This window comes from Meleagris gallopavo, chromosome 9 (genome assembly GCF_000146605.3).
Source record: "Meleagris gallopavo isolate NT-WF06-2002-E0010 breed Aviagen turkey brand Nicholas breeding stock chromosome 9, Turkey_5.1, whole genome shotgun sequence".
Lineage (NCBI taxonomy): Eukaryota > Metazoa > Chordata > Aves > Galliformes > Phasianidae > Meleagris > Meleagris gallopavo.
In genome coordinates, this window is record NC_015019.2 from 11,197,093 (window position 1) to 11,223,164 (window position 26,072).

At 43.8% G+C, this 26,072-nt stretch overlaps 1 protein-coding gene across 1 annotated transcript in view; it reads right to left on the reverse strand.

Annotated features, from left to right (window-relative positions):
- The window catches only part of ZNF185 (zinc finger protein 185 with LIM domain), a 45,948-nt gene extending 20,550 nt beyond the window's left edge, over positions 1 to 25,398 (reverse strand). Inside the window, 12 exon segments of the mRNA XM_031554666.1 lie at positions 655 to 729; positions 2,165 to 2,245; positions 2,865 to 2,903; positions 3,996 to 4,079; positions 5,072 to 5,152; positions 5,849 to 5,920; positions 6,703 to 6,777; positions 7,415 to 7,453; positions 8,900 to 8,959; positions 9,523 to 9,661; positions 11,252 to 11,328; positions 25,224 to 25,398. Of these exon segments, the coding sequence (XP_031410526.1) occupies positions 655 to 729; positions 2,165 to 2,245; positions 2,865 to 2,903; positions 3,996 to 4,079; positions 5,072 to 5,152; positions 5,849 to 5,920; positions 6,703 to 6,777; positions 7,415 to 7,453; positions 8,900 to 8,959; positions 9,523 to 9,661; positions 11,252 to 11,276 (770 nt within the window). The 5' untranslated portion in view covers positions 11,277 to 11,328; positions 25,224 to 25,398.
- Between the last annotated feature and the right edge of the window lie 674 nt (positions 25,399 to 26,072).

The following is a 26,072-nucleotide window of genomic DNA, read 5'->3' on the forward strand; positions in this document are numbered from 1 at the left end:
AAAGCAGCTGTCTTTCCTGAACAAACCAGCTCCCCCTTGCAGCTGGCCAAAATTATCTTGTGCAGAAGTGTTCCTTTCAGCAAATAAACAGAATTTAAAACAAACATCACTGCTTTCAGTACATTCACTTTAGAAGTAGTCTTATCAGAAGCAACTTAGAAATTAAAAACACCAGCTACTGCCATGAATATCTACAGTCTGCCAGTGATACACAGGGGGAAAACAAACAAACAAACAACAACAACAACAACAAAACCAACAAGGTCAATGACCAATGCAGCTTGCAGTACCGTGGAAAAACATTTTAATATATTTTTTTAATACTATGCTCTGAATTCAATCAAACAAAGTTGAAGGTAACTGAAAATTATTCTACCACACATTTAGCAAGAAGGAGTTTGGTAGTTCTTTTCCTCAGGTTTTGAGCACTTATATCAAAATGTCAGATTCTTTCAAGACACAGCATGGATTTCAGACAGAAAACCTTTGTAGATTCACACAGCTGTTTTAAAAGTCTTCCATATACAAGGCTGATAAATTGGCTTCATTTCACCTCCTAAAGGTGTGACAACAGAAGACTGACTCCAAGCTGCATATGTGCTGATACAGCACCACAAAATGTCCAAGGCATCTTGGCTGTGCTGTAACACTCACCTGGTGGGCGACACTGCTGTTGTCTTTGGTGCATTCCAGGAAGGCCCAACCGTGGGTTTTTTTAACCCATTGGTACTGACAGAAGAAAAACAAACAAACCCCACAAGTAACAAAGCATTAAAAACAGAATATCTTTTAGTTGCTATCCTGCTTGCTGGCCCACAGCTCTCGTGTCTGTCTCCCAGGCAGTTAGAGAACAAATCCTGTTGTGCAGGGACTCACACACAGCTGTCCCTGAGCGCTGTTGCACTGGTGTGACTAATATTTGCCATTTTGCTGAAATACTCAGTCTAAGAACTGACTTTTCCTGTCTAGCACAGTTGGGGCTATTTCTGTCCCTAGCATATGAGCTTGAACCAAAAAACAGTTTTCCCAAATGTATAGATTAAAGCTCAGTGTGTTTACAAAATTGTTTTAACTCTATGTGCATGAATGTGAGGAAGGTTGGGTAAGTGCATTTCATCCCTGTCTCAAACCACAGTGGTACAAAATTACCACCAAAATTCATGGGGCAGCTCCTTCACCCTGAAAACAAAGCACTACAGGCTGAAAGGCCTCATCTATTGGACTCCCTGCTGGGCACACTAAGGACCAGAGCGGCAGAGAAGCTAATAATGCCACTGTTTGGCTTCAAGCCACCCTTTATAGCAAGAATAGAGAGTTTAATCCCAAATTAAATGAATCTGCTTGAAAACAGAAGAATATTTTCCTTCTTAGGACAAACATTTCCACCTCCATACGGGTCTCAGCCCCACACATCAGTGGCTTCTGACCAGTGTGGATGAGGAGAGAATATCACTGCTGTTTCTTTACATCAAAGACAGCTTATTCCCAGGTTTTTCATACCACTGCAGGAATGCCTCAGTCTGTCTGCCATAACTCCACAGTAGCCTGTGGTAGGGGCTGGAAGCTTGAAATGAGGCTAACAAAAGTAAAAACTATGAAAGCAAAGATCAATTTAAAGATAATGAACTTCTCAAACCTCCCAAGTCACACCTATCTGTTGCTATCAAGGTAGAATAATTAAATCTAAAGTCTAACAAAAGCAGAGAGCTGGCTCAGGGGACTGGAAATAATGAGATATTGAGTACTTCATGTCTAGGTGATAGGGTCAGTTCACACTGCCAAGTCTGCTAGTACAAGAAAATCATTACTATCTGATGGCTTGTTGATGGGTAGGTGAGCTCATCTAAACCTGTCCTGACTCTTCTGTGTGTTGTCTCTCCAGAACTGCTGTCAGGCTTGTTCCTGTGGCATATGAGCACCTCATGAAGACAAGGCTGACTGCTGTGGTATGTGATCAGGAGAGGGGCTCAGTGGCAAGTTTATATCATGCAACACACTATAGCTTATGCTACTCGTTTTTTCTTTTCAATTGTTCTCTTTCTGCAAAAAAGAGGCAACAAGGGTTTCATGAGAAGTCATGAATGGACTTCAAATGGAAAGATGGAAAGTCATTGTACTCAAAATCAAAGACAATCACCACACTTCTCCAGAATGAGGTCAATACCTGTTGTCATCTACCGTAAACTTGCATGAATCAGACACAGTTGGATTCCTCCTCTGCTGTCCTTCTTCTTCTACCTCAATTCTTCCAGACAGAGAAGGGAGATGAAAGTGAAAAATATTAACTATATCAGAATTTCCCATTCTCCACTGCTAGCTAATCCAGGCAGTTTACTTCAGCTTTCCCTTAAGTTATGTTTTCTCTGTTTCCCTCAGAGGTATATTTTTCCTGTCCTTTGTGCTCTGTGCTTTTATTGGTGAGCATCTGAAATGGCTGAATGAAGTAAGACCTGAAGCCAAAATCAGTGGCATTTTTTCTGTCAGTCACCTTACAAATATCATCAGACGAATGTTTAAGTTCCAGAAAAAGGCCTAGATGTCATTTCCTTATGGTACCAAGTGCTTCAGAAATTGAACACCTGAAGAATATTGGCACTGCTGATTGGAAGAAGAAAGGCAGTGAATGAATCAATAGAATCCCTCCTCATTTCAGGTTGCCCACAAACCAAAGTATTATCACATATTCTCATCGTTCATAACAATGTGAACTCTCAAAATCCAGTGTGATTCATTCCTAAGCATCCTTTTTTACAGTAACTGTCCCTCCTCTGCTTTAAAACATATTGCATCTCCCATCCCAGCATTTAACAGCAACCCTGGCATAGCACAGACACCCAGCCCCAGCAGTAGGGTCAGTGACCTACCTCTTGGCAAACAAGGGTGGGAACTCTTGTGTTGGGCTTCTGTAAGGGAAGCATAAAGGCAACAGTTAGACATTTGGAGGAAAAGACACACCTTAGGCAGGAGCAATTCCCAAGTGCTCACTGATCCATATGGTGCAAAGCATTAAGCACCAACTGGGCGGAGCTGACAGTGAGTGGATATACAAATTACAGAACAGAGTAAATAAAAATAGGAAGAGCAACAATTTGTAACAGAAAAAGTGTATAAGTTTTCCCAAAGTGTCTTCATGATTTTACACCTTCCTGATTCTGCTTTTCTTCCTCCATGTAAGCCTGCCTCTCTCCACACCACACAATATTTGATGCACCAGAAAAAATAGCAGGCAGTTCAAACTCCCTCAGTGTCCTTATAAGTCCTATCCAGGCACTCCTCCTGTTCTCAGCACAGTTAAATGCTTCTGGCACATCCCCTTCCCTGCTTCCTCCCACACCACCAACCTCCTGGTGCCTCGTTCCATCACACTGAGTTAGGTCAGGAAGAAGAGGATTTACAGTGAAAGCAAGCTGCAAAAAAAAGTCACTAGCACAGTTCCTCAGAGATCAGAGGCCTTGGAAATCTGTTTATTTCCTCCCAGGAAAGAGAAGGATAACACAGCCTTGAAGAGCAGCTCCCAGACATACTCATGCTATTGCTACATACCCACACATTAGTTAGGCAAACTGTACCAAATAGGTGATCCAATTTGGATGCAGTTTCTACTGATGGGTTGTATTTGCTCTAATCTCCCCCTACCATGCAAGTACTTCCTGCAGTGAAACTAGAGAGACCAGTATTAGAAAGTGATTGACAATCTGGGTCTTAAATGTGGGTCCCAGACAATTAGAGACTATCACAGTTTTTTTCTCCTGCTGAAATTTTATTCCTATCAGTAGGGCAGTCTTCTCAAGATTCCTAGAAGACTTCCCCAGTTTTGCAGAAACTTTCAAATAACATTGCAACTTCTAGAAAGAGAGCAACAAAGTTTTCTCCGCTCACTTGGGAGATACCCAACATCTTCAGTGAGTCTTTAGATCAGACTGCCACCCTTATCAGACCATTGCCAGTAGCCTCTTCCCTGCCTCTTGCCCCATATTTCCATGAGGAAAACTCACCCACTGCTTTTCTTGGCTGCTGAGAGGACATAAGCACGTTCCCTGCTGGCAGTGCGCCTCAGGACACTGTTGGCTGCCTCTGTCCTGGAAGTGAAGGAAAATGTCACATTCTGCTCGTGCTTTTACGGGCTGCTGGGTGCAGCCTTAAGAGCCAATAGATGAACAGCCCAGTGGAGACTCGTCCTAAAGCTGACACACACACCATTTCCATGGCTCTGAAAATCTCCTGAAACCCAGCCAGGGTGAAGAGAAGAAACAGTATCTAAACTTTTTCTCTAGCATCAATATTTCTCTTCACATTGGGCCATAGCACTTTCTCATGAATGTAACACACTAGGCAAAAAAAAATTCCTTCTCCTTCTCAAGACCTGGTCTGTTTTGATGTTGCATACTGAGGGACAAAAATGGGATACCAGCTTTGTGGCTGGTAGGCTACGTAGACCGCACACGTTAATGCAAACACCAGTACCACCAAATGTATCAAAGGGGAAAGTCCAAAATGGAAGGATTTTAATTGGTTTATCACCACTGGTCACATTACCAAGTTTCACTGTAAAAGTCTTTATCTGAGAAAAAGCATCTTTAGAAACAAAATAAACAAATGCAGATCTGCAACAGGAACAAAACACCCCCTACTCCCGGTGTGAGAACAAGACACTCATTTAGATCTGGACTTAGATGCAAGTCCCAGGTGGCCTGGTCTCAAAGACACACGTGTAGGCAGCAGGAGGAGGACTCCTCCCTTTACTTCCAGGCTATTTGTGCATCCCTATCGTTTCACATAGGCGCCATGGAGCTGATGGATTCCACAACCCATTTCCAGCTACCAAATTAATTGGGGTATGCTGTCAGGTTGAATCACGTCAGGCTTTTAATTATATTTTGTTGGGAGTGCAGTTGCCTGTGGGCATTGATGTGCTCTCTGTAGAAATATCTGCTTACTATTTTATTGCAATCAGCCCTAATGGCTTAGCTATAATCATCATTGAACTGACCCTTCCATTAAAGAACAGTTAATCTGAAGTTCACTTGTCACTGCCCCTTGCAAGAAAGAGGTGGTTACCTGGAAGGCATACCTCTTTTTATGTTCATCTGGACTAAAAGGCACATCCTTCTCATCCAAGTCCACTGATTTTTGTTTGACATTGTAGGGAGCTCTGAAATAGGAAAGGAAGAGGAGAGCCAAAGTAAGGAAACTGCCTGTGTAGAATGTTGCAGCACAAGAAAAAAACAAAACAAAACAAAACAACAATGCTCAAGGTAAATCTAAGGGCAGGGTATGTGGAAACAGGTTCAGGCCCTGGAAATGTTGCATAGGAGAGGGAGGACACTTGTATTTTTCAGCTGGGTTAGGGTACACGTGTGCTCATAGGATTTTGTTTTATTAGTGGAGGGGTTTTAACACTAGAGGGTTTTAAAACTACAGGTTGATAAATGCTCAGCTGCATTTCAGGGTACAGCCACAGTCCCTGATGTTAAATGTTATGAATGAAATGTCATGAGTGCTGTTCAGCCATGAGACTTCCTCCTTTCCTCTAGTTTCATAAAAGCCAGCAATACTGTAAACCTAGTCCTCAGGTTGCATCCTCCAGTTTCTGCCTTAATTACTATGAAGTGGTAAAATTTGCTCCATGCAGAGGGCATTACCAGGTCAAGGAACACCTTACAGCCCACACAGGCCTGGAGGTAACACTGGAAAATGCTTAAGTTTCCAGTGATAGCTCTCTACACAGCACTCGATGATGAAGCCATGCCTGACTGAGCACCTATGTGTGGGTGGCTTTCTTGCTGAGGCTCAGGTGCTGCTGAGCCTGCACATGGGCAGAAGGCACTGCTCTTCTTTGCATACTCACAATTTCTTGTAATCCTCAGTGGTCATCCTGTAGCCAGAAGAATGGCATGAACTGGGTCCCTTCATGGCAGTGCTGCAGAGGGCACAAATCACAATGGTTAACATGACTCTCCTGAGCTCTCATCCTCTTTCACCCTCTCCCCATGCTCCACAAGACGAAGAAAAACAGAGTGATCCTAAGTATCCACCCTCTGAATTTAGGGGCAGAATTCTTTCCATGGTCTTCGATTAGGATTTGAAGTCTATTTTGATTTTCCAGGGCCAGTGAGTTGTCAAAGCTAGTTTGGGTACACTCTTCTGTGAGATAATACTACTCTATCCCAGGATAGCAAGGCAGAAGGAGGAAAGACACTTTGCAGCATCATTCTTCTCCACAGCTGAAACAAAACAGGGGGGAAAAGGGGAATTCAAAAAGTTTCATCTGACATGCAACAAACACCTGTCCAGATCAGAGCCATGCTTAGATCTTTCTACATTTAAACATAAGTGCCTCTCAAGAAACAGGATCAAAAAAAAAACCACCTTAAAAACATCAAAATGAATGTCACAGCCTTGAAAGGCTTCCTTGTAATTTACACCCCACCCAAACCTATTTGCCAAATTAAACCCAAATCCATGAATAGTTTCACAGTCAATTGCTTTTCTATGCTTTGGTGAGGAAAATACAGAGTTTGATGTCTTTTTTCCATGTTCTGACTAGAGCTGCTAAATCAAAAGCTCTGTCTTTCAGCATTATATAGTGATTTAAAGAAGCTCACCAGAAGCCCACAAGCATCAGCCAAAGTAAAAGGATCACTCAAAACATATACAGTATTTAGAAATTCAATTTCATTAAGAATTGGAAGATATACATACTTTTTCTGTGCCGCCTTAGAAGATGGAGAATTTGGCACGGAAGGAGTCTTATCAATGGTTTTTGTGAACACTCCCCTGGTGAGAAAAGAGACATACTAAAATTGTTTTTCAGAGAACAGTTTGGAGCTAACAGCTAGGAGACATGCAGCCATTCTTAGGCCTAATAGCATCTACACGTTCTGTTGGCTCAGGATACCAAAATTGTAAGATGCTTTCCTGGGAGAGTCATCTTGAGAAAAGTTCCATCTTCTACTCTATGGCCTTACACAACACAGTAAAATCAACTTTCACACAACTTGAACGTGTGTGCATCACAGGACTCGCCAACTTTTTTAGGATAAGTGGGGCATAAGGGTCTCTGCATACAACGAGCTACACGTCAGAGGAAGCTGAAGAGCACAAGTCCCATCAGTAGCAATGTTCTGATCCTGATAAAGATTATGAAAAATTTTTGCAGCATGATCATCTTCCCATGTCTGATCATTATATCATACAGAAGAGATCTGATTTTCTGATAACATCACCATCAAATTACCTGTTAACAAAACATCCAGGACTATCTCTTTATTACAGGATGCTCATCTGTGAGCATGACAGTGTTCCTAACTGGCAGAAGAGACCAAGAGATCATAGTATTTTTCATGTTTGCTGCTCCTGATATAGTTCTCCTTTCCCTCCACCCCAAGTGCTTCTTGCCACTCTGTATACCAACCTGATGAGGTAGCCAGATTGAGGCTTGGAGGCAGGAGATCTGTGCAAAGAACAGATATCACTGAATTAAAAAACATCTGGAAAAGCAGCACCAGTATAAAAGAGAAATGCCCTCATTGCTGTCAAGCCAAAATCTAGCCAAATGGACCTGGGTGATAACTTAGCTACTGTACCAAACTAACCCTGGAAGGATTCTTTAAAAAAATGAATAACCTTCAGAACAAGATCTAAGAAAGAGAGCTAAAGGATAACATTTTAGAATTAGCCAATTAAAGTCATTCATGCTGACAGTTTTCTGGATCAAAATGAAGTCCTCAAATTGATGTCACAGATGGAGAAAAACAAAGTACAGATTCTAGCTGCTTTATCACAGGAAAAACATCAGCTTCACACTAACTTCTCTGTCTGTCTGTCCTCAGAAGCTGAGTGGAGCATACTTCCAGGGGAGCTAAAGGGCTACCAACAGGCAGCGATTTGGCCCCTTGCATCAGGACAGAAAGAAGTGTCTCTAAAACTTGATTCAAGCTGACTTGAAAAAGTCTACCTGAGATCAAGGTGGGGACCAAGATGAGCCTCAAGGACCTAGTTTTATCAAATAGGGCATAGACAGGCTCCTTCCATTCCTGCCCAAATGCAACCTCCCTTCTTTTCCTGCCTATCCACACGCCCTCAGGATAATACAGTTGTAAGGTAGCTCAGCGGGACTCTGGTCTAACCCGCTCCAAGCAGGTTCAGCCATAAGGTCAGAGCTTAGCAGGAAGGCAAGTTTACACTGCACATCACCACATGCTTAAGGTGACTGCCAAGCTCAAATTTATCCCACTGCCTTCAGACACAGAAATGCAAACTCACTGCAGGCTTAGCTTAACTCTGGAGCTCTCTGGATGGGCAAGCTAAAGGATGATGAATGCTAAACATAGCCCCAAGCTCCTGTTTATTCTGCAGTGTCCACAGAGCGGGCACCAGCAGACTGTAGCCCATCTCAGCCCCATTGCCTAGTGGCTCTCTATACACTGAACTTTAATTGAAAGCTTCTGGCACAGCAAAAGGGCAGTGCTAGAAGCTCCTGTGTTCCTTAAAAATCCTCATGATCTGGACCTGAAGCAAATTCACTTCCAGTACAGAGCTTCTCTTGCTCTGAGGAACCTTCAGGCTTAGAGCATACGGATGTTGCTCCAGTACAGGAGTAGATGTGCACCACTAAGCTTTGGGATCATGGCCTTGAAAGCATTTGTTCCTCTGCAGTGAAGATACTAATCCATCCAGTCTCACATCTCTCCATCTAGACTTTGCAGGACCTAAGCTATGCTCTGTACAAGGTGATGGTTGGTGAGACATCATACTGAACAATGTAGGCTCTTCTCAAGAACTTTATTTTTTCAATACAATCATAGAAGTGAGTGGGTTAGAGTAAGAAGAACAGGTGAAAACACGCACTGCTGCAATGAGATAAAAAGGAAGCAATGGGATGGGTCCCCCAAATTACCTCTCACTCTGGAGAGCAATAGGTGCTGAGGTTGTGGATCCCCCACCAGTTCGCCCAGACCTGAGTACAGAAGAAACAACCACATAGTTAACTCCTGTTCTTGCTGAACTACCTTGTCAAATGTGACAATGGTTCTTTCTGAGAGAGCTGCCAAGAGAAAGCTGTATGGAGCTTGATTTTACTTCTAACTGAAGAGATCCTGGTGCAGATTGTTGCCATCCCTGGTGCAGGGATGGCTGCACGTCCCATGAGCTGCAGGGGGAGATGCAGACCTGACTTTTACATCCCTTTAAAACCTCCAGTCAAGGTCTGCCTTTTTGCTTGTCACTTTGGAGATGGTGAAACAAAATCTGGCCTTAGAAACTTTGAGTTCTCCTCAGACTTCAAATATGCATGTGCTGTTGGATTCACAGCTCCCAGCAAATCCCATTTCTCAGTGCTTCTCCTCCAGTCTGTGCCAAAATGCAACAGGAGTACTGCTTCCTTGGGCAGTGCCATTTCCTGGTATCACAGGAACCCCACAACAAGCTAGCTCAACGTGCATTTCTCCTACAAGCTAGAGCTCTCAAGGGATGCTGATGAAGGAAAGGGAGAAGGAGAGCATTCCTTAGTGAAGCACTTACAGCGGGCTGCTCTTCTTTTCATCCTCGGAGTCTGAATTCTGGTGGTGAATCCAGCTCTTATCTCCCTTCAGGGTGGTGCGAACCTTCATCTGCTTAATGATCCTCCTGCGGTCTTCATCTGTAGGTGTAATCACACGATCTAGGAGAGGCAAAGGAAGGAGAGAGGAGAAGGGCCGTTGAGAAGGAGCAAAACTTCAGTGTCAGCAGGTGAGCTGCTGGCAAACCTTAGCAGAGAGCATGGGTCCCCTATCAGAGATGCAAACACTTTACGAGTCTTTTACTACTTCCCATGAAAGATGAAAACAAGCTGTCATCCAAAATTCAGATCAATTTACCCCGGCTCCACTATGTGTCACCTCTTCTACAGAGACTCATACAGCTTTTTTCTCCTTCTTTCTGGGGACTGTTTAACATTAATGAGTTATTTTCTTCCAGGGAAACCAAAGACATTCAGTGGGTGGTCTAATCACATACTAAGAAGGCAGTGCATTTCCTCTGGCATTTCCCATCAGATCAGCTCTAGCAAAGAGCTTTTTTTTGCTTTGTGGGAGAGAATGATAAGTCTGGAGCATGAAACTGAGCCAATGGCTGGGGAACAAGCCGTAAAACACAAATTCAGCTTTCTCTGGTGTCCTGTCAGAGAATAGCAGGGACGTATCTTATTAAATTAAAAAACAAAACAAAACCAAAATAACAACAACAACAAACAAACACAACAGTAATGACAACAACAAGGAATACATTTTAACCGGGAAATTCCCCATCCAGCACTTTCTTCTGAGGAAAAGCAGTTTTTCCATAGGGAAATTACAGGAAAAGACCAGATAAGAAAATTCCTTTTCTGTGTATTTCTGGTTATCATCCTTTGCCATTTTGGAAATGACAGCTAAGTGTTGAAAACTATCAGGCCTGCTCTCCTCATAGAGCTTGGACCAATGCATCTCAGGTATTTAGAGACACTAGCAAGTTGTTGCAGCTTTACAACTAAATTCATATCAGCCAAGACAAGGACACTGCTTGTCTATACTCTTAGCCTTTGGCAAACATGAAATAATTTAATTTAGCTACCAGGAAAGAAGGTTCAGGTAGGTCTCAAGATCTTGTGCTCACGGTAGGCAAAAAGGCTGCACAGAAATGGTTATCACTGGTCAATTGACATGCAGTAAATTGTTTAATCATTGGTACATGATCATGTGCTTCAAAACTGTTATGTCATAGAGATGTGGTGGTGGATTTTTTTTGGAGAAGCATTCATGTCAGAATTCTATTAAGGAAAACAGTTATACCAATGTGGAATTTCTCATGTGGAATTAGCAGGAACAAAGACACAGACATACAGAGCCATACCCAGACAGTGTGGGGACCAGCAGTAACACTCTTCATGCTGAGTATCTGGAAAAGGAAGGACTGCTTTTCTTAGTACTGAAATTTCAAAATCCCCTGTACCGTGGAAATAAACAAGGTCCTTCCACTCTTCTATACTGTTTCAGATTATCTGTGGATTTGGAAGTGTCATCCTCTCTACTGATATCTAAAAGTCCAGTAACTACCTGTCAATCACAAAGTAAATCTCAACATCTGCTGCAGATTTCTGTGGCCTGGCATGTTCCCCAGTTAAAACAGCTTCTGTGAGTATTTTTCATGCTTCTTTGATAAGATATTATTAGGAGTGTATTATTAATACAGCAGAGTACAGATTCCCAACAGCTTGAGACTGGAAAGGAATTACCTTTGCTGACACCCAGGGACATCATGGTTCTCAGAAGTGTCTTCCCCCTCTAGTTACTGTTTGAACACAACAGGCCTCTGGAAGAAATGAAAAGGGGGAAGAGCAAGTCAGTAGTTCTCATATAAACAGTTTTGGAGTCATGCAGAAGAGGGAGCATCACAGCAGTGTCACAGCCACAGAGCCTAGAGTATGGAAAGACCATGACACATATATATCAGAGTTGCAATTTCTCCCCATGCCATGCACCTTCAGCATCAAGGATGGAGAAAGAAATCCAGTGGATGTGTACTTCATACCAGTAAATGGAATGATTGCTAATGATAAATGCATTCTTCCTGGTCTGGGAGGAAAGGAGAGGAGGAAACCTTAGCAAAGGTATCTAGAAAGATTAAGGTGGAACAGCTCTTCTGGAATCTGTTTAAGTAAGAGAAGCTGAGGATGTTTGGGTGAATCATGGCATTTTCACCAAGCAGGAGTACAATAAAAAGGTTCTTTCAGTTGGCAGACGTTTCATTATTCCCCATAAAATATAGCAGGGAGAATGTCTCACTCTCTGTCTCAAAAGAGAAAGTTAGCTCCTGCTTTCATTGGCAATTGAGTCCCTTCTTGAAGTGCTCACAGCAAAGCAGCAAGGAGAAACTCCTGGATGTATAACCTTGGAGATGCTTTTTAACATTTGCAAACAAACAAGTAAATGAAAGAAAGCAAAAACAAAACAAAAACAAACAAAAAAAAAGCCACAGACCCTGAATGGATCCACAGGGTTTGAGCAGAACCCAGTTAGTTCAGCACCTGACTGCTTTCAAATAATCAAATAAATAAACACAATAAAGTCAGAAATGTCTCCTTTCTTTACCTTTTAAAGTTTCTCCTTTCCCCCATTTGTTCCTTGCTGAACCTGGATTCTTAAGTGACTATACTATTCATTAAGAGAAATGCCCAACCCTATTTGGGAGCTTGTGAATCTAAAATTAGGTTGTTATTATCTGCTGGTGGGCTTGTCTCTGCAATACTACTGCAAAGCCACACGCCCATCAGGAATGCCGAGCGCTGATCTCATAGCGTTGCTTCTTGGCAATGCCTCCTCCATCTCCTTGTCTCAGCTGAGGATCTCCCTCGGCTCCCTGCATATCCGCCCTTTCTCCAGTTTGCTCTCAGGTGGAAAACAAGCCTTCTGCTATTACCCCTAGGCTCCCTCTCCCTTTTGCAAACACTCCCAAACATTAATTCAGCTTCCACCATGAGCTGATCGCCCACCCCTTTTCTTATCCTTCCCAGATCCCCCTTCCCACGCAAAATTTAATTGTCCCTGCTATTTAGAGAAAAAATATTATCTAGGACAACAATGTTGTTTTCGTGAAGAGCCTCTAAATACTCAGGTATCTTTCCACCAAAGGCAAGAGGCCTGACTGCAGACTGTAGGAGCACAGTCAAAGGACGTGTTACCTTGCAACCCTAGGCTAAAAAAGTCACAGCTTCCTGGTCCTGCACTGGAGAAGCTACATGGCTTCACTACCTATCAAATCTGAGAAAGATGCATTTCAACCACAGCTACCTTGCTAACTGCAATTCAGAGGCGCTCCTATGCATTTGGTGCCCTCTTCTACTTACTAAATTATTTCTTATTTCAGGACAAGATAAAGTTGAAGGAAGTGAAGGATGAGAAACAGTGGAAAAGAACAGACCAAGAGCCTGAGACAGTCCTAATCCAGGGCAAGTAAGTGGTAGAAGTAGGCATGTGCTACATGTTGTAATAGAATGAGGTATTTGGAAGCTGGTACCTGTCTAGCAGCATAACTCAGAGGGAATTAGCCACCCTGTACAGATCTTTTAGAAGAATAAGCAGAGCTTTAGGAACACATAGGGAAGATTCTCAGGAAGACGCGGAGTGAGGGATGGAGCTCGTGGGGATGCTGAGCCCTGCTCCTGGACACGCAACATAGCTGTGCAAGAAACATCATCTCAGTTTATTGCTTGAACAGCAGCTTCACTTCTTACTCACACAAATCCCCTACCTTAACAAATACACCCAAAAACGAAGGGAAGCCACAAAGAGTGGCACTCAGCATGCATATAAATACATGTGCCAGAAACTACATGTTGGCCAAGCCTTCTCCTCTGGCACTGCGTTCCCTCTTCCTGGCTCACATCACCTTGGGAAGGATCACAGCAAATGCTGACATAACTCCACTGATATTTCTGGCTTGACAAACAGATGTTGGAACACGTCGGTGGTGCTCACCTGGCTTGGCTTTGGGGGACTGGCAGTGTTTTCTGCCAGCCTGCTTTCTCCACCTATGATTCATGTAATGGCTGCAGCAGCTCAGCCATCCCAGTGCTGAGCTGCTGCAGCCATCAGGAGGCTTTGTACTGCTTAATGGACAGAAAGGTTTGGAGTTAGAGCCTGACTGCCCCACCGTGAGGATTCTTCACAAATGCCCTAACAAAGGAGACCAGAGTCAATCTTGCAGCAAAGCTTCTGTGACAGGCACAGAGTGGTGAAAAGGTCCTTCTGCGAGAGCTGGAGGAGACCATTTTCTGCATCCTTTAATATAGCTTTGTCTCTTTCATTCACAAAGGCTGATAAGCTCAGTGGCTATTTTTTACCTTTCAGCCAGGGCTCAAGGCAATACAGACTAAATAACATCACTAGAAGCTGAAAAAACGCAGCAAGAACACAGCAGTTCAAGTACTCTATTTCTTGCTCACATTCTTAACCACCTGCAGTCAGCTCCTGCTGGAGGTGTGACGGCGAGCTCTGTAAACCTTAGTGATGCAGACCTTACCCATGTACTCAGCAATGAGAACACTGAAAGACAAATCAACAAAGGTTATATCGTGGCTCCTGCAGTTAGAATAACTCAACATTTCCTATATGAGAAAGAAAAGCTCATTTTCTTGTTTTAATGCTCACTGGCACCTGGCAGACAAACTAATGTCTACAGATGCTAAGACAGAAGCTGTGCAGAAGAAACAAGAGAGATATATGGGGTCCAACAACCCAAACTGAAAAATAAAAAAGGCAAATCAGCAAAGTAGAATCAGGAATATTATTTCCCAAAGCAAGCTAGTATTATTTCTCCATGCTTTAATACTCCAGTGGTTGGTGGTTAGAACAAGAAACGGGAGATGCAGCTTCTGCAGCTGCACAAGGCTGCAGTGGGACCACAACCCACTGCATCTGTTCAAACCACACAGCTGTTTAGAAAGGAGTGTGGGATTCATGGGGCCAGAGAGGATTAGCAAATGGGCATCTGACTCCAGAGAGCTGACACAACACTCATGGGAAAAAAGTGCTTCTCCCTGCTCCAGGGACTGCTTAGAAATTGGAACAGTTTCCCCTTTCTAGCAAAATCTGCATTTAAGCTTTAACACAAGGACTGCAAGACCTCAAAGCAGGTTTCAAAGCATTTTTTTTTTTTGCAAGTCTGCAGTGCAGAAAATCTCAAAGACCTCCACTCAAGATTTGGAGGAAGTTTCTTCACATTTGCCTGCCATTATACTCTTGAAAGGTAGTGACAAGCCAACATAGAGCAATTCCAAAATCTTCCTTATCAAAATGCACTAGGGAATGCAGTTTTTCAAAAATATGCTTGTAAGCTATTGGAAATTCCACCACAGATAGTACTTAAATAATAAAGGAAAAAAAAACGTAGTTTTTGTTGGCATATCTTATTTGGGAATCAATCATCAGCTACTGCCACAGGTTACAATAATTTCTTCTATTGCTATGGAAACAAATCCATTTGCCTAGCTCTAGGATAGATTGCAACTGATCCCAACAGTTCCCCTTCCCACCTGGAGAACAGGAACATTACCTGCCTTGAATGAAGCTTAAAGATCTGAACTCAGCAGGTGAGGGGAGAGGAAGTGAGGATGCTCTATGCATCTCTGGATGTGAGACGAGACAGATCCTTTTTTCTCCTAGTGGGTTAAGTCCAAGGCTGTGTTAGAGTATGTAATATTTCTGGAGGTTTTAAGATCTAAAAGCACTGTTCCACCTGACTGAGGGTCATTTTGGAGCTAAGAGCATGGCCTGTAAGTCAAAGCAAACAAAAAATCTGTCTCCTGGCAGCACTGAGGGATATCTGTGGACCCGGCTATGAACTTAACTTCCAGCTATTGATCACTGCAGCTATCTTTTCAGGACAGCTTTTCCTTTCCTCTGTGCAAGATGCCAGAGTTGTGCTGCTTCTTGCTCACTTCTTACCATCACAACTCAAACGTTTGTGCAACACCTGGCCCTTGGGGGAATTAAATGGGAAATAAAAGGGATAAAAGGCAGTTCAGATGACTATCCATTGGAAAAAAATGATGCTTTATGATTGGAAACATGGCCATGGAACTCTAAATTTTGGGCACTCAAGTCCCCATGTCTATAGCATCCTATTGCTAACAGAAACCACACTGCATGCACAGAAGCTTCTGGAACCACAGCCCTCACAGAAACACACGTAGCACTGGAGAGATGCATGACAGCAAGCAATTCACAGTTTCTTTTCATGACATGTGAAGGTGTTCTCTGACAACCTCCATTCACCTATAAGCAGATCACAGATTTTGAGGCACTGGATTAAAGACAAGCAGGTACAGCTGAAAAATCTGTAACCTTTCCTATTCCTGTCCCCACACAGCCACCAGCCTTTTGCTGTCCCACAATTCTCTCTCTGACTCAGACTGGATCTATCACTTCCCCCTCACCTTCTAATTAAAAAGCAATTCCGCAAGGCTGGATAGACCTTTTTGTCTTTTGTTTATTCATTACCTAATAAAAGATCTTCTGCTGTGGGACTGTTCTGAAAGGACACTCAACAAGTCAACAAGTCACTCTGCTGTAGCCACCAGAGCTGTTCAGGAATAGATTCTTCCAGTTAAACATTCACTACAAATATAAAATTTAAAATAAAAATATCACTTCAGAAAAAACATTTTCCTTTCAAAATATTTATGTGGAAGTTTTTTCCTGTAGAAGGCCAGTGGGAGCACTTCAAAGTCTCCTATAAAATGTCTACACAACATCAGTGCAATAGGCCCTCAACCCTAATTGGCACCCTTGGGTGGCACTGCTATGTAAATGAGCAGTAATTCTTAAATTCCTGATCTAAACAGTTATTGCAGGCTCCATTAAGCACTGCCTTAAGATAACTGCACTTTGAGAGATGAATCCCTTAAATGTGCCTCCCCTCTGTAAGAAACTTACAGAGCTGCCAAAGGCTCAAAGTTTGCAAAATGCCCTGGAATACTTAAAATAAATGAGTGAATTACAAAGCTCTGAGAGATGATCCTTCTCAAAAAGCAGTTGCAGAAGAGTAAATGTTTGTAGAGAAAAAATATATTGGTAAATACGTACCAATTTCACTGGACTTTTTACCTTAAAATAAAAAGGGGATATAAATGCTCCTACTTGCAGAATTCTGTGAGAAACCCTTCAGCCAGGGTACATCACCTGCCCGGTATCAAGGTCTGCTTACATCACAGCCATGGAAACCACAATCCTTAGGGGTGAGTCCCAGCCATGCAGCAAGTCCAGGAGCTCCACGGCCTGACTCCTCAGCACTGTGACAGTGTCCTTACAGCAGGCTCTCAGACTGACAATCCTTTGGCCTGAGATCTGAGAAAAACATCAGGAGAGCTTCACCTACTAGAGAGACATCAAACAAGCAATAAGAAAACACAACAGACTGGACGCTGTGCCTAAACCTGTCCACTGGAGTGACTCCTTCCTCAGCAGGGACAACGGGCATTGCTATAGGCAGTGCTTAAGCATAGATTTGTGCATTCCATGACCTACCTGTTAAACACAGTCTAGGAAAAAATTCTAGGTAGCACAAGGGGCAGAATTCAGTTCTTCCATAGCTTCGTACAGGCTTCTGAGCTAAAATAATTTAGATTTGATCCATCTTGAAAGGCCTGTGACTCACAGAGCAGTGTATACCATCCATGCAGAGCACAGCTGGGTGCAAATCCAGATACCACCTACCTTCAAAACAGTTCATAGCAATGTCTGTGGGATACAAACACTGCAGTATGTGTAGCACACAAACATTTAGACCAAGAAGATACATGCTGAATCTTTTTTGTGGCTTAATCTGTAGTTATACATTATACTTTGTCTGTTTGTACATCTACTTTTCTCTTTGGATTCAGCAGTCCCTGCATGCTGATATTTCTGGACACTCAGTCCTAACTGGGTGTTTCCAACGGTACAAAACACTGGGACTTGTGTTCATTCAGCAAGTGTTAAGAATAATATTTGTAGTGTTTTTGTCGTCTCTTTTTCCATCCAAAATTAAATATATTGAAAAAAAAATGGATTGGTAAACACCTGAGAATTTCACCCCACTTTACACCACCTTCCACTATTACTGCCTGCAGGAACAACCCCTGAATGTGGTGATCAAATGTACACAAGTGTAGAAGACCCCTCACAGTCTGGATCAAGCCACTTAGAGAATTGTTGAAGAAATAGCTTCAACATGCTCAGCTACCTTAATGGGCAGTAACTGAATCAAAGTGATTTGGTTTCCTGGGGTAGATGCCTATAGTAGTTTTCACATTCTCATCCCCAAAAATGTCAGGATCCTGTGAACAGGGCTCAAGAAAAAGACTATACTGAAAATAAGCCTACAAAGGCTACAGCCAGAATGCCTTATCCTCGGGTGATGACAGTGTAGCAATTGCAATCTGCAGAGTAGAAAGCAACAGAAAAAATAATCAGAAGTCCATTCTCTAAAGAATGGAAAAGCCCTCAGCCATTCAGTGAGTGAATAGTAGTTGTAGGAGGGGTTAACTCCTGGCTGCCTTAGCATGAGCAAAAATCAAGTCCCCAGGTGTCATCTGAGTCTATTTAATAAAGAGGATAAAAGAAGAGGCCTAGCATGGTGCTCAGCACTGCCCACAGCCTGGAGAAAACACCTGCCTCTTTGTTGAGAGATGCTGACGTGGCCAGCGTCAGCAAGCAGAGTCAGTGGCTCTGCCAGGGAAGGAAACGCCTACCCTGAAATCTGTTCCTGGAGCAGGTCCATGTTCTGCACAAAGCTGTCTTTTAGGGGGCTTGAATCATGCCCTGCTGCTGGCATGAAGGGAAGGGGGGCAATTCATCTCCTTCCCTCTCCGTTAGCTGCTTTTTTAAAATGCAGCAGTGCAGCGTTAGAGGAATGGGAAATTAGCAGGTTAACTTCTCAGGCATCACTAGAAACGTGCAAAAGATGGAGGTTTTTTATTCACTGGTCATTTCCAACACAGAAAAAGGTTATTATGGTTGGACACAAGAACACAGCTTTGAGCAAGCAGAAAAATTCAGACTAGGTCATGACAAATCAGCCAGAAGGTTTAGTTTCATGCCATATTGCTATTTGTATTTTGAACAAAAGTAGAAATGAGGAAAAAACTGCCATGTTTCAGAACAAGGTGACAAAGTTTCATTGGAGAAGACTTAAGATTGCCTTTTGTTTTACACTTTAACTTTTTTCCTTAAGAACAAAAACTTGGCAAAATTTGCATGCACATTTGAAAGGGTTCAGCATTGCTAATTTTGAGGGGGAAAAAAAAAGGGAGCAGTGCAAGTCTAACTACAGAGCTGTATCAGGTTTATATTGCCAGTCCAAGTTCTCTAGGCAAAGCAGCTGCCAGCTACAACCTCCTGAAAGTACTCCAAACATCTCCTTTATCCTGATCTCAGCCAGAAAAACAACCTGATAGCCCATGAGAAGAAACTTTCTCCTGTTAAAATTCCCTAAGTGCTCTACTCACAGCCCGAGCTTTGAATTCAGGGTTTGACTTTCCATGAAACCTAAGGACATACCTAATTCAGCACAGCTGGCCTTCGCTCTAATCCTCCAAGTGATGCACCTCCTTGCTGCCTTCTGCTCTTAAGCAAGTGCTGAAGCTTCATCCTTGTCATAGAAGTTTTATTCCTTTCCCACATGCTGGCTGCAGCAGCATATCAGGGCAGGGATTTGCAGAAATACTCTGACTTGTTTCTGCCCTTTTTATTCCCTGTGGTGAAATTCACCAAGAGCAGGGCTGGGACAGTGTGGAAATCCGGCTCTTTCAATCTGCCTTCCCAAGCCTCACACCTAGGGCACTGGATGCCAGGTGAGCAGGGAGGAAAGCATGGACCAGTTAACTCTGCTCTTCAAAACATTCCACCTTGTCTACTTGGCTCACTACAGGGTTCTCCACTCTGTGTTCATCCCCAACACGCTGCTTAGCTGTGATGCCACTGCTTTCATCTGTTATCTCCTTGTTCCTCAGACACATCCTTCCCTCTTACCCATGTCCAAGATTCAAACAGGCTGGCATCTTTATGGGATGAAGAGTTATGTTTCTAGCAGAGAGCGTAGCAACAGAGAAAACTAATGCCATGGTCTTACACAGGGGAGAGGTGACACCAATTCCTGGACGGAGCCAATTTTAAACGAATCTCCTCTCCTCAGGTTCTCACAGGCCCCTTACAAGTCAGAACCTGATCACCTTCCAGGTAATTAAATCCAAATTGCCTCTCCCCTCTGTGTGATAGCAGGTCACTGGTATGCAGCACAGGTGGAGCTGCGTGCTGGGTACACTGAAGAAGGCAAGGTTGATCATCTGAGTGATATCACTGGGAGAACTGGAGAGCATTGCTGATGAGCTGGGTTTCCTTCTCCACCAACTGCAAAGAGCTGATTCCAGGGGTAACAGAAAACTTCACAAGCCATCTGATCTCTAGGCCTCCTTTCCTCTTTTCTCTCCAACCCTCTCCTTTGAACAGGGTAGAGATAATGGAAACTAGACATCCCTGGGCAATACAAATACATGACAGCTATAGGTTAGAGACTGCTCCTGATAAATGAAATCTGTGATTTACAGTACATCTTTGCCTCAAGCTTCTAATAGAATACAATCAGCTAAAGTCCCTCGGCCTACGTGCTGGGTGATTGCAACTGGGATGTCCCACACAACTGGTGACCCATAAAAACAGGTGTTCAGATGCTTAAATTCTTGCTGACAAAGCATCCAACATGAGCACTCCAGCACAAGAAATAAATATTCTGCCAAAATGCTATTAGTACACCATGTCCTGAGACTGCATGTTTCAAATGTTACTGCTAGATAAATCCACACTGACTTTTACAAAGACCCTAATGTTCTTAGGCAGAGTACCACCAAGACTCTCGACAACCACAGTCTTGAAAATCATGAGCAAAATACAGAAATCCCAGGGTACAAAAAGAATTTTTGCTATGAAGCTGAATGGACAGACAACATTCAGTCATTGAAGGCAAGAAGGGCATGAAGACTGTGAAGACTGCCTCTGCAGCTCATCACGTGAATGAAAGTAATTACAAGCTACTTAATAAGGCAAGGGGACCTGAAACCTTGTTTAGATTTTAATCTTCAGGGTGTGCCTGTCTGCAGGCTGTTAGCCAGCTCAGCTCACTCTCTGCAGGCATCCAGGTGTTGGAGTGGTCCCTGCCTTAGGTATTTCAAAGTGTTTTGAGTTTTAAGGCAGTTGCAAGGGATGTCGCTGGTGCTAGTGGGATGCGATCTCTTCCTCTCAGCAGTGTTTCAGAGGGCAGCTCCTGGTGAAAATTCTTGGCTTGGCAGGTGAAACAGGCTCCAGAGCTCAGTTTGGCTGCCATGGCTGAGTGACACACCATGAGAACAAGCACCATCAGTGATACCAGCAGAGGAACTAATAAATTGCTCCCACATCACACCACAAACTTCAATCTCACCCCTTGTAAGGAGTGATCCCCACAGATCACAGCCTGTGCTCATCCATCTCCATGTCTACTGCCGTCCTCAGAGCCACAGAGGCTCCAGCTGGTACTCAGCAGCAGCAGAAAGGAGGTAGTGATGGACCTTTGCCTGCTCATGTAGTCCTCTGCAAATGTACAGCCAGAACAGCACTCTTTGCTAATAAATTCTCCAAGTGCCAGAAATCAGCAGCCCTTCGCTTAATTGGGAATGATTCTGCTTTCTGCATAAGCCACTTAAAAAGATGTAATTATACCTCAGGAGATGAAACACTTGCTATTCTTTAACAGCTGACTGCAGCTCCTATTACCTGTAAACACATAGAAAAAAAACTTACCAGCCATCCCCCTTTCCGATGGCTCAACTTCAAATTTAAAATGTTAATAACAAATATTCAGCCTGCTTTTGTCAGGAGTTTGTAGGGCACTTGCATTAATAGCCCCTTTGCACCTAATAGCCACCTTGCCCTCCGTCTTGGTGATGAGCTGGATCCGATGTTGGAGTTAGTTCTGAGGGCTAAATGACTGCCCTGGGAAAGGAAGCAGAGCTGCTTTGATCCTGTAAATACAGCTTTCCTGGAAAGCAACACAGGGTGCCTTTAGACTCCTGACCTGTCCACACAGCCCAGGCCAGCCACCGAGTTCATGTTACAGCCCTCTGGTTCCCTGAAGGGACATCCTGTCCTGAGACCAATGTCACTTTGCTGTGCTGGTCCCCAGAAGAGCTGAGTGATGAGATGCTGCAAGCTGAAAAGTCTCGTTGTACCTTCTGGACAGAGACCCCGTAGCTGAGTCCTGTGGTGTTTACTGAGTCCATGCAACAGGGAGGCAAATTCTTGGGATTTCAACATAAGAGCCATTAATAGACAAGAAATTGTTTAAGCTAGTGTTATTTTCCTTCAGCCCAAACATCACCTGCGAGTCCAACTGCAAAGCAATCTTTCCCTGCCTACCAGGACCTGCACCCAGCAGCTCCAGGCTGCACTGCCTACGTTGCCTGAAGACAGAGACTGTCCATGCTGTCCTGTTTCCTTCAAAGCAATCTCTCACATTCTCCCGCATAGGTAGAAAAGTACAAAACTAATTTCACCAGATAGAAACTTGTATACTGGTGGCAGAATCAGCTGCAAACTGGAGGGCAGTTATGAAGAAGAGTCTCATGGTTTAATGATAATTGATGCACTTTCTGACCTTCTGACTATCACTGTCCTCAAACTAGGAGGTATTTAAAGCTTGCAAAAGGCTTGAACTGGAACTACACTTAAACCTTCTAAACTTTGCTGAGGATTTTGTTATCTAAATCTAAATCACAGTCCAGTGCCTATTCTCCAACCCGTTTGATGAAGTATGGCACCTCAGATCAACACTCAGCAGACCAAGATGTACTTACAGAAACCTACAGAAAGGAAAGCCAGTGAGAAAATGCTTCTACACGTAGCCCACACTCAGCCGTGAGGCTCCCTGCCCCAGAAAGGCAGTATCCAGTTTTCAGGATTGCTAATCCAGGTCTGTGCACTCTCAGACTGCCCTCCAGTGATCTGGATTAGGCGTGGGCACATACTTGCATTTCTCTTGCATTAGCCAGAGCACACAATGCAAACCTTGTGCCAGTGTTATGCTTTTATGTCAGCTGTTACCTGATCTGCTATGAAGTTAGGACAGTGTGGACAGACTGTGCTTGATCTAGCATAAAACCTGCCAGAGTAAAGTTAACCCTTTAAAATCCTTTCAGGAAGTTGGATCCAGCAAAGAAAGTTAACACTAGGTTAGCAATTTGTGCCCAGTAGCTGTGATATTTCCTGAGACAGTATTGCTAGAACTACCATTTATTTCACCCTTGAACTCTCACTTGAATGATATTCCATGTCTGGGAAGGATGGACAGCTTCTATCCTTCTGTCTGCCCTTGGGGGAAATAAGAGACACTTCTGGATTCACATTGTAAACTCAAAATGTACAGTGTAGGACCTCATCCCACCTCATCCACACAGGTACCTGAGTGTCTGGGTGATGGTGGCTGCCAGTTGTCTCTGAAGGACCAGGCCACCAGCCTGAAGCATGCTTCAGGACTTGGACTCTCATGTCACGACAGTGGCTCCGCATTAGGAGCAACAGGGTGGCTGAAGGCTTTCAAACACAGATAAAAATCATGCAAACTGCCTAGGAGCAGACAGGCTCATAATGCTAAACCCCAGGTGATATTTAAAAGGATGCAATAACGTTCCCCCAGAGCCTTCTCTTCTCCAGGCTAAACTACCCCAGCTCTCTCAGCTGTTCTTCACAGAAGAGGTGCTCCACGATGGTTACTCCACTGCAGGTGACATTTTATGCCTCTGTTGCAATCCTTCTGTGATGCCATTCAAACAATGTAAACCACACCACCGTCATTAACTGCGTCCCCACCTTTCTCAGAGTGGCTGACATGACCCTGAATATGAATCACAGGAGCTGAGCCCACTGGCTGTGAAGGATTTTTGTGAAGAGTCTCAGACCAACTCTGCAATTCCTTCAGATCCTGGTCACCTGTACCTGGGGACAGTAAACATCTCTTCTCCCCCAGGCATGAGGAAAGGAGAAATAAGGACCAACAACTGTCATGGGGAAGCCTGCACAGAGCTCCAACATGAAGGACAGACACGTTTCAGCTGTGTCTGAGATGAGTGCTCTCAAGCCACGAATGCATAATTATCATTTATTTTAATTCACTTGCAACCACATACCCCACATAGAAAAATTTCAGTCTGACCAGATGAAGCTGGCAAAGATATGAGTTAACTCAAGCTGGGAAAGCATGGTGTGAACTTAGGTGGAGCAGCAACAACCCTGCCCATCTTGAGAAATCATTTTGGGGCCTTCCACGCAAGGAGCACAGCATGACCACCCCCATCACAGCAGTTCACTTCTGTTGTTGTCCAAAATTAGTGAATAATTTTTCACTATACTTGGTATGAAATTTCATTACTCTAATTGCAAGGTATTAATTCTTAATTGCTCAACTAATTTCTGTATTTGAAAAGGAAGAAGGATGTAAAGGGTGTTTACTGCACCCACATGGCATCAACCTTATGCCTTGATGTCTAAAGATGAAAGCAAAAAGGAAGGAAAAGTTCCTTTCTTTCAAAGGCACTTTGCTTGGCACTTGCATCACAGACCCACAAACAGAACAGGACAAAAACATCCCACTGAAGCTTTGTGACATCTCAGAGATGCTACAAAGTTTCACCAGGATTAAAAAAAAAGGTTTTAAAAAAGAAAATCGAAACTCACTTTTTTTTAGTGATCAGAACTTTAAATTAAATAATGTTGGAAGTTAATAAAACTTAGTATTTCGTCTTTGGCTGGATGAATAGAACAAATCAGCCTAAGTACAAGCTCCTGATCAATTTGATGCAAGAGGACCTCACTGCACTGAGCAACCTGTCCAGCTGCAGCCAGCTCATTCTCCTGGCTGGCATTTGTCCTAGAGCAGAGGGGTGGAGATGGAGAAATGGTCAACATGTTCACCAAGCTTCCAGGTAGAAAGAATCAAGGACTGAGGGAAGTGTTCACCTCCCTTACCAGCTGCACCAGCTTCACTGCTCCCATGCTTTCCTTTCCAGGGTGCTGATTTCAAACTAACTCAGAGAGAAACAAAACAAGACAGAAAAACAGCGAAAGAAAGATCTCCACCTGCATCTCTCTCTGAAACACACAGGTCTGGGGGAAGAGGGTTAGGTGTGGTGCAAACATGGCAGCTGACCCTAAGCCTCTCGAGAAGAGTCACAGGCTCAAATTTTATACCTGTCCTACACAGCTGATCCCTCCTGCCTGTGCACAGACTTGTCCCTGCTGCCATGCCCCCACTACACCTTACAAATTAAGAAGGGGACAGATTTTAGAAAGATAGATGGGCAGGGAGGGAACTCAGTGACCTGACAAATGCAAGCAGCAAAACCTCCAATCCAAACCCTTCAGTTCTGCTTTACTTTTCTATCTACACTAATACCACCTTTTTAGTATCTAGGTATCATTTTAAATCCACATTTGGGACCAACACACTAGCTTTCCCTCCTTGTCTGAGAGGAGGCTTCAATAGAAACTTCCCTCATCCCTGCCAGATCCCTGTATCAGCAGGTTAGGAGATGACAGTCCTCCTCCTCCTCATACAGAGCGAGCAGGGGAAACACGGATTGCAGGAACACCCCAGATACTCTCTGCAGAGTTCAGAGAACCAGGCTCTCTGCCCATCCCTACCTGCGGAGGCTTCGCAGCTGCAGCCTTCCCTCAAAAGACAGATGTGGAGCAGTCTGCAATCAGTCTCCAAGTGCCTTTGCCCCCCAAGGGTTCGCAGCGGGTGCCTCCGATCCTCCCTGGCAGCGAGGCAACTGTGGGCGAGGCAGAGTGCTTACCTGCCGGGCGGGCCGAGAGGGTTGGCTCCTGGAAGCCAAGCCTTGTTTTGAGGAGGAGACTTGGGTGTGTTTTGCCCTTCAGGGGAATCAAACAGGTTTCTCTATTCAGACTGCATGGTCTCCCCTCCCGCCAGCTCTCCTCTACATTCTTTGCATTCTCCAGCAAATGTCACCTTCCCTAGCCTTGCGCAGCAATGGGACAGCAGAGAGCAGCCTCTCCTGAAGAAATTCAGCCCACTGAATTTCTCCCCAGGCCAAGCATCACCAAAGATTTCCAGGGACAGGCTCACCCCACAGGAATGGGGAATGGTCACCCCTTTGCTGCTCACATACTGGCAAGCCCCTGCATTTGAGAAAGTTGCTCACAATGATGGTACTCTTGCAGCATTAGGGGCTGGCACTGTAATTAGCACTAGACAGTGATCCGCTCATTTTAACTAATTAAATGAGGGACATAGGTGTGTTTATCACCATTCAATGCAGAGAAAGTTGTTGAGTACTATCATCTTACTCAATTTATTTTCCCTTTTAATTAATTGCTGTAGTTGCCACAAGTTCCCTGAGGCCCAGCTCCACCAGTCTTTTGGACACAGCACCCTTGGACACACTTTTAGCGAGTTCCTAAAGGCTTGTGGTTAGAGACATGAGTTTAGAGCACTTCTGAGAAGTCTTGGACTGAAGCCCTAACTGCCAC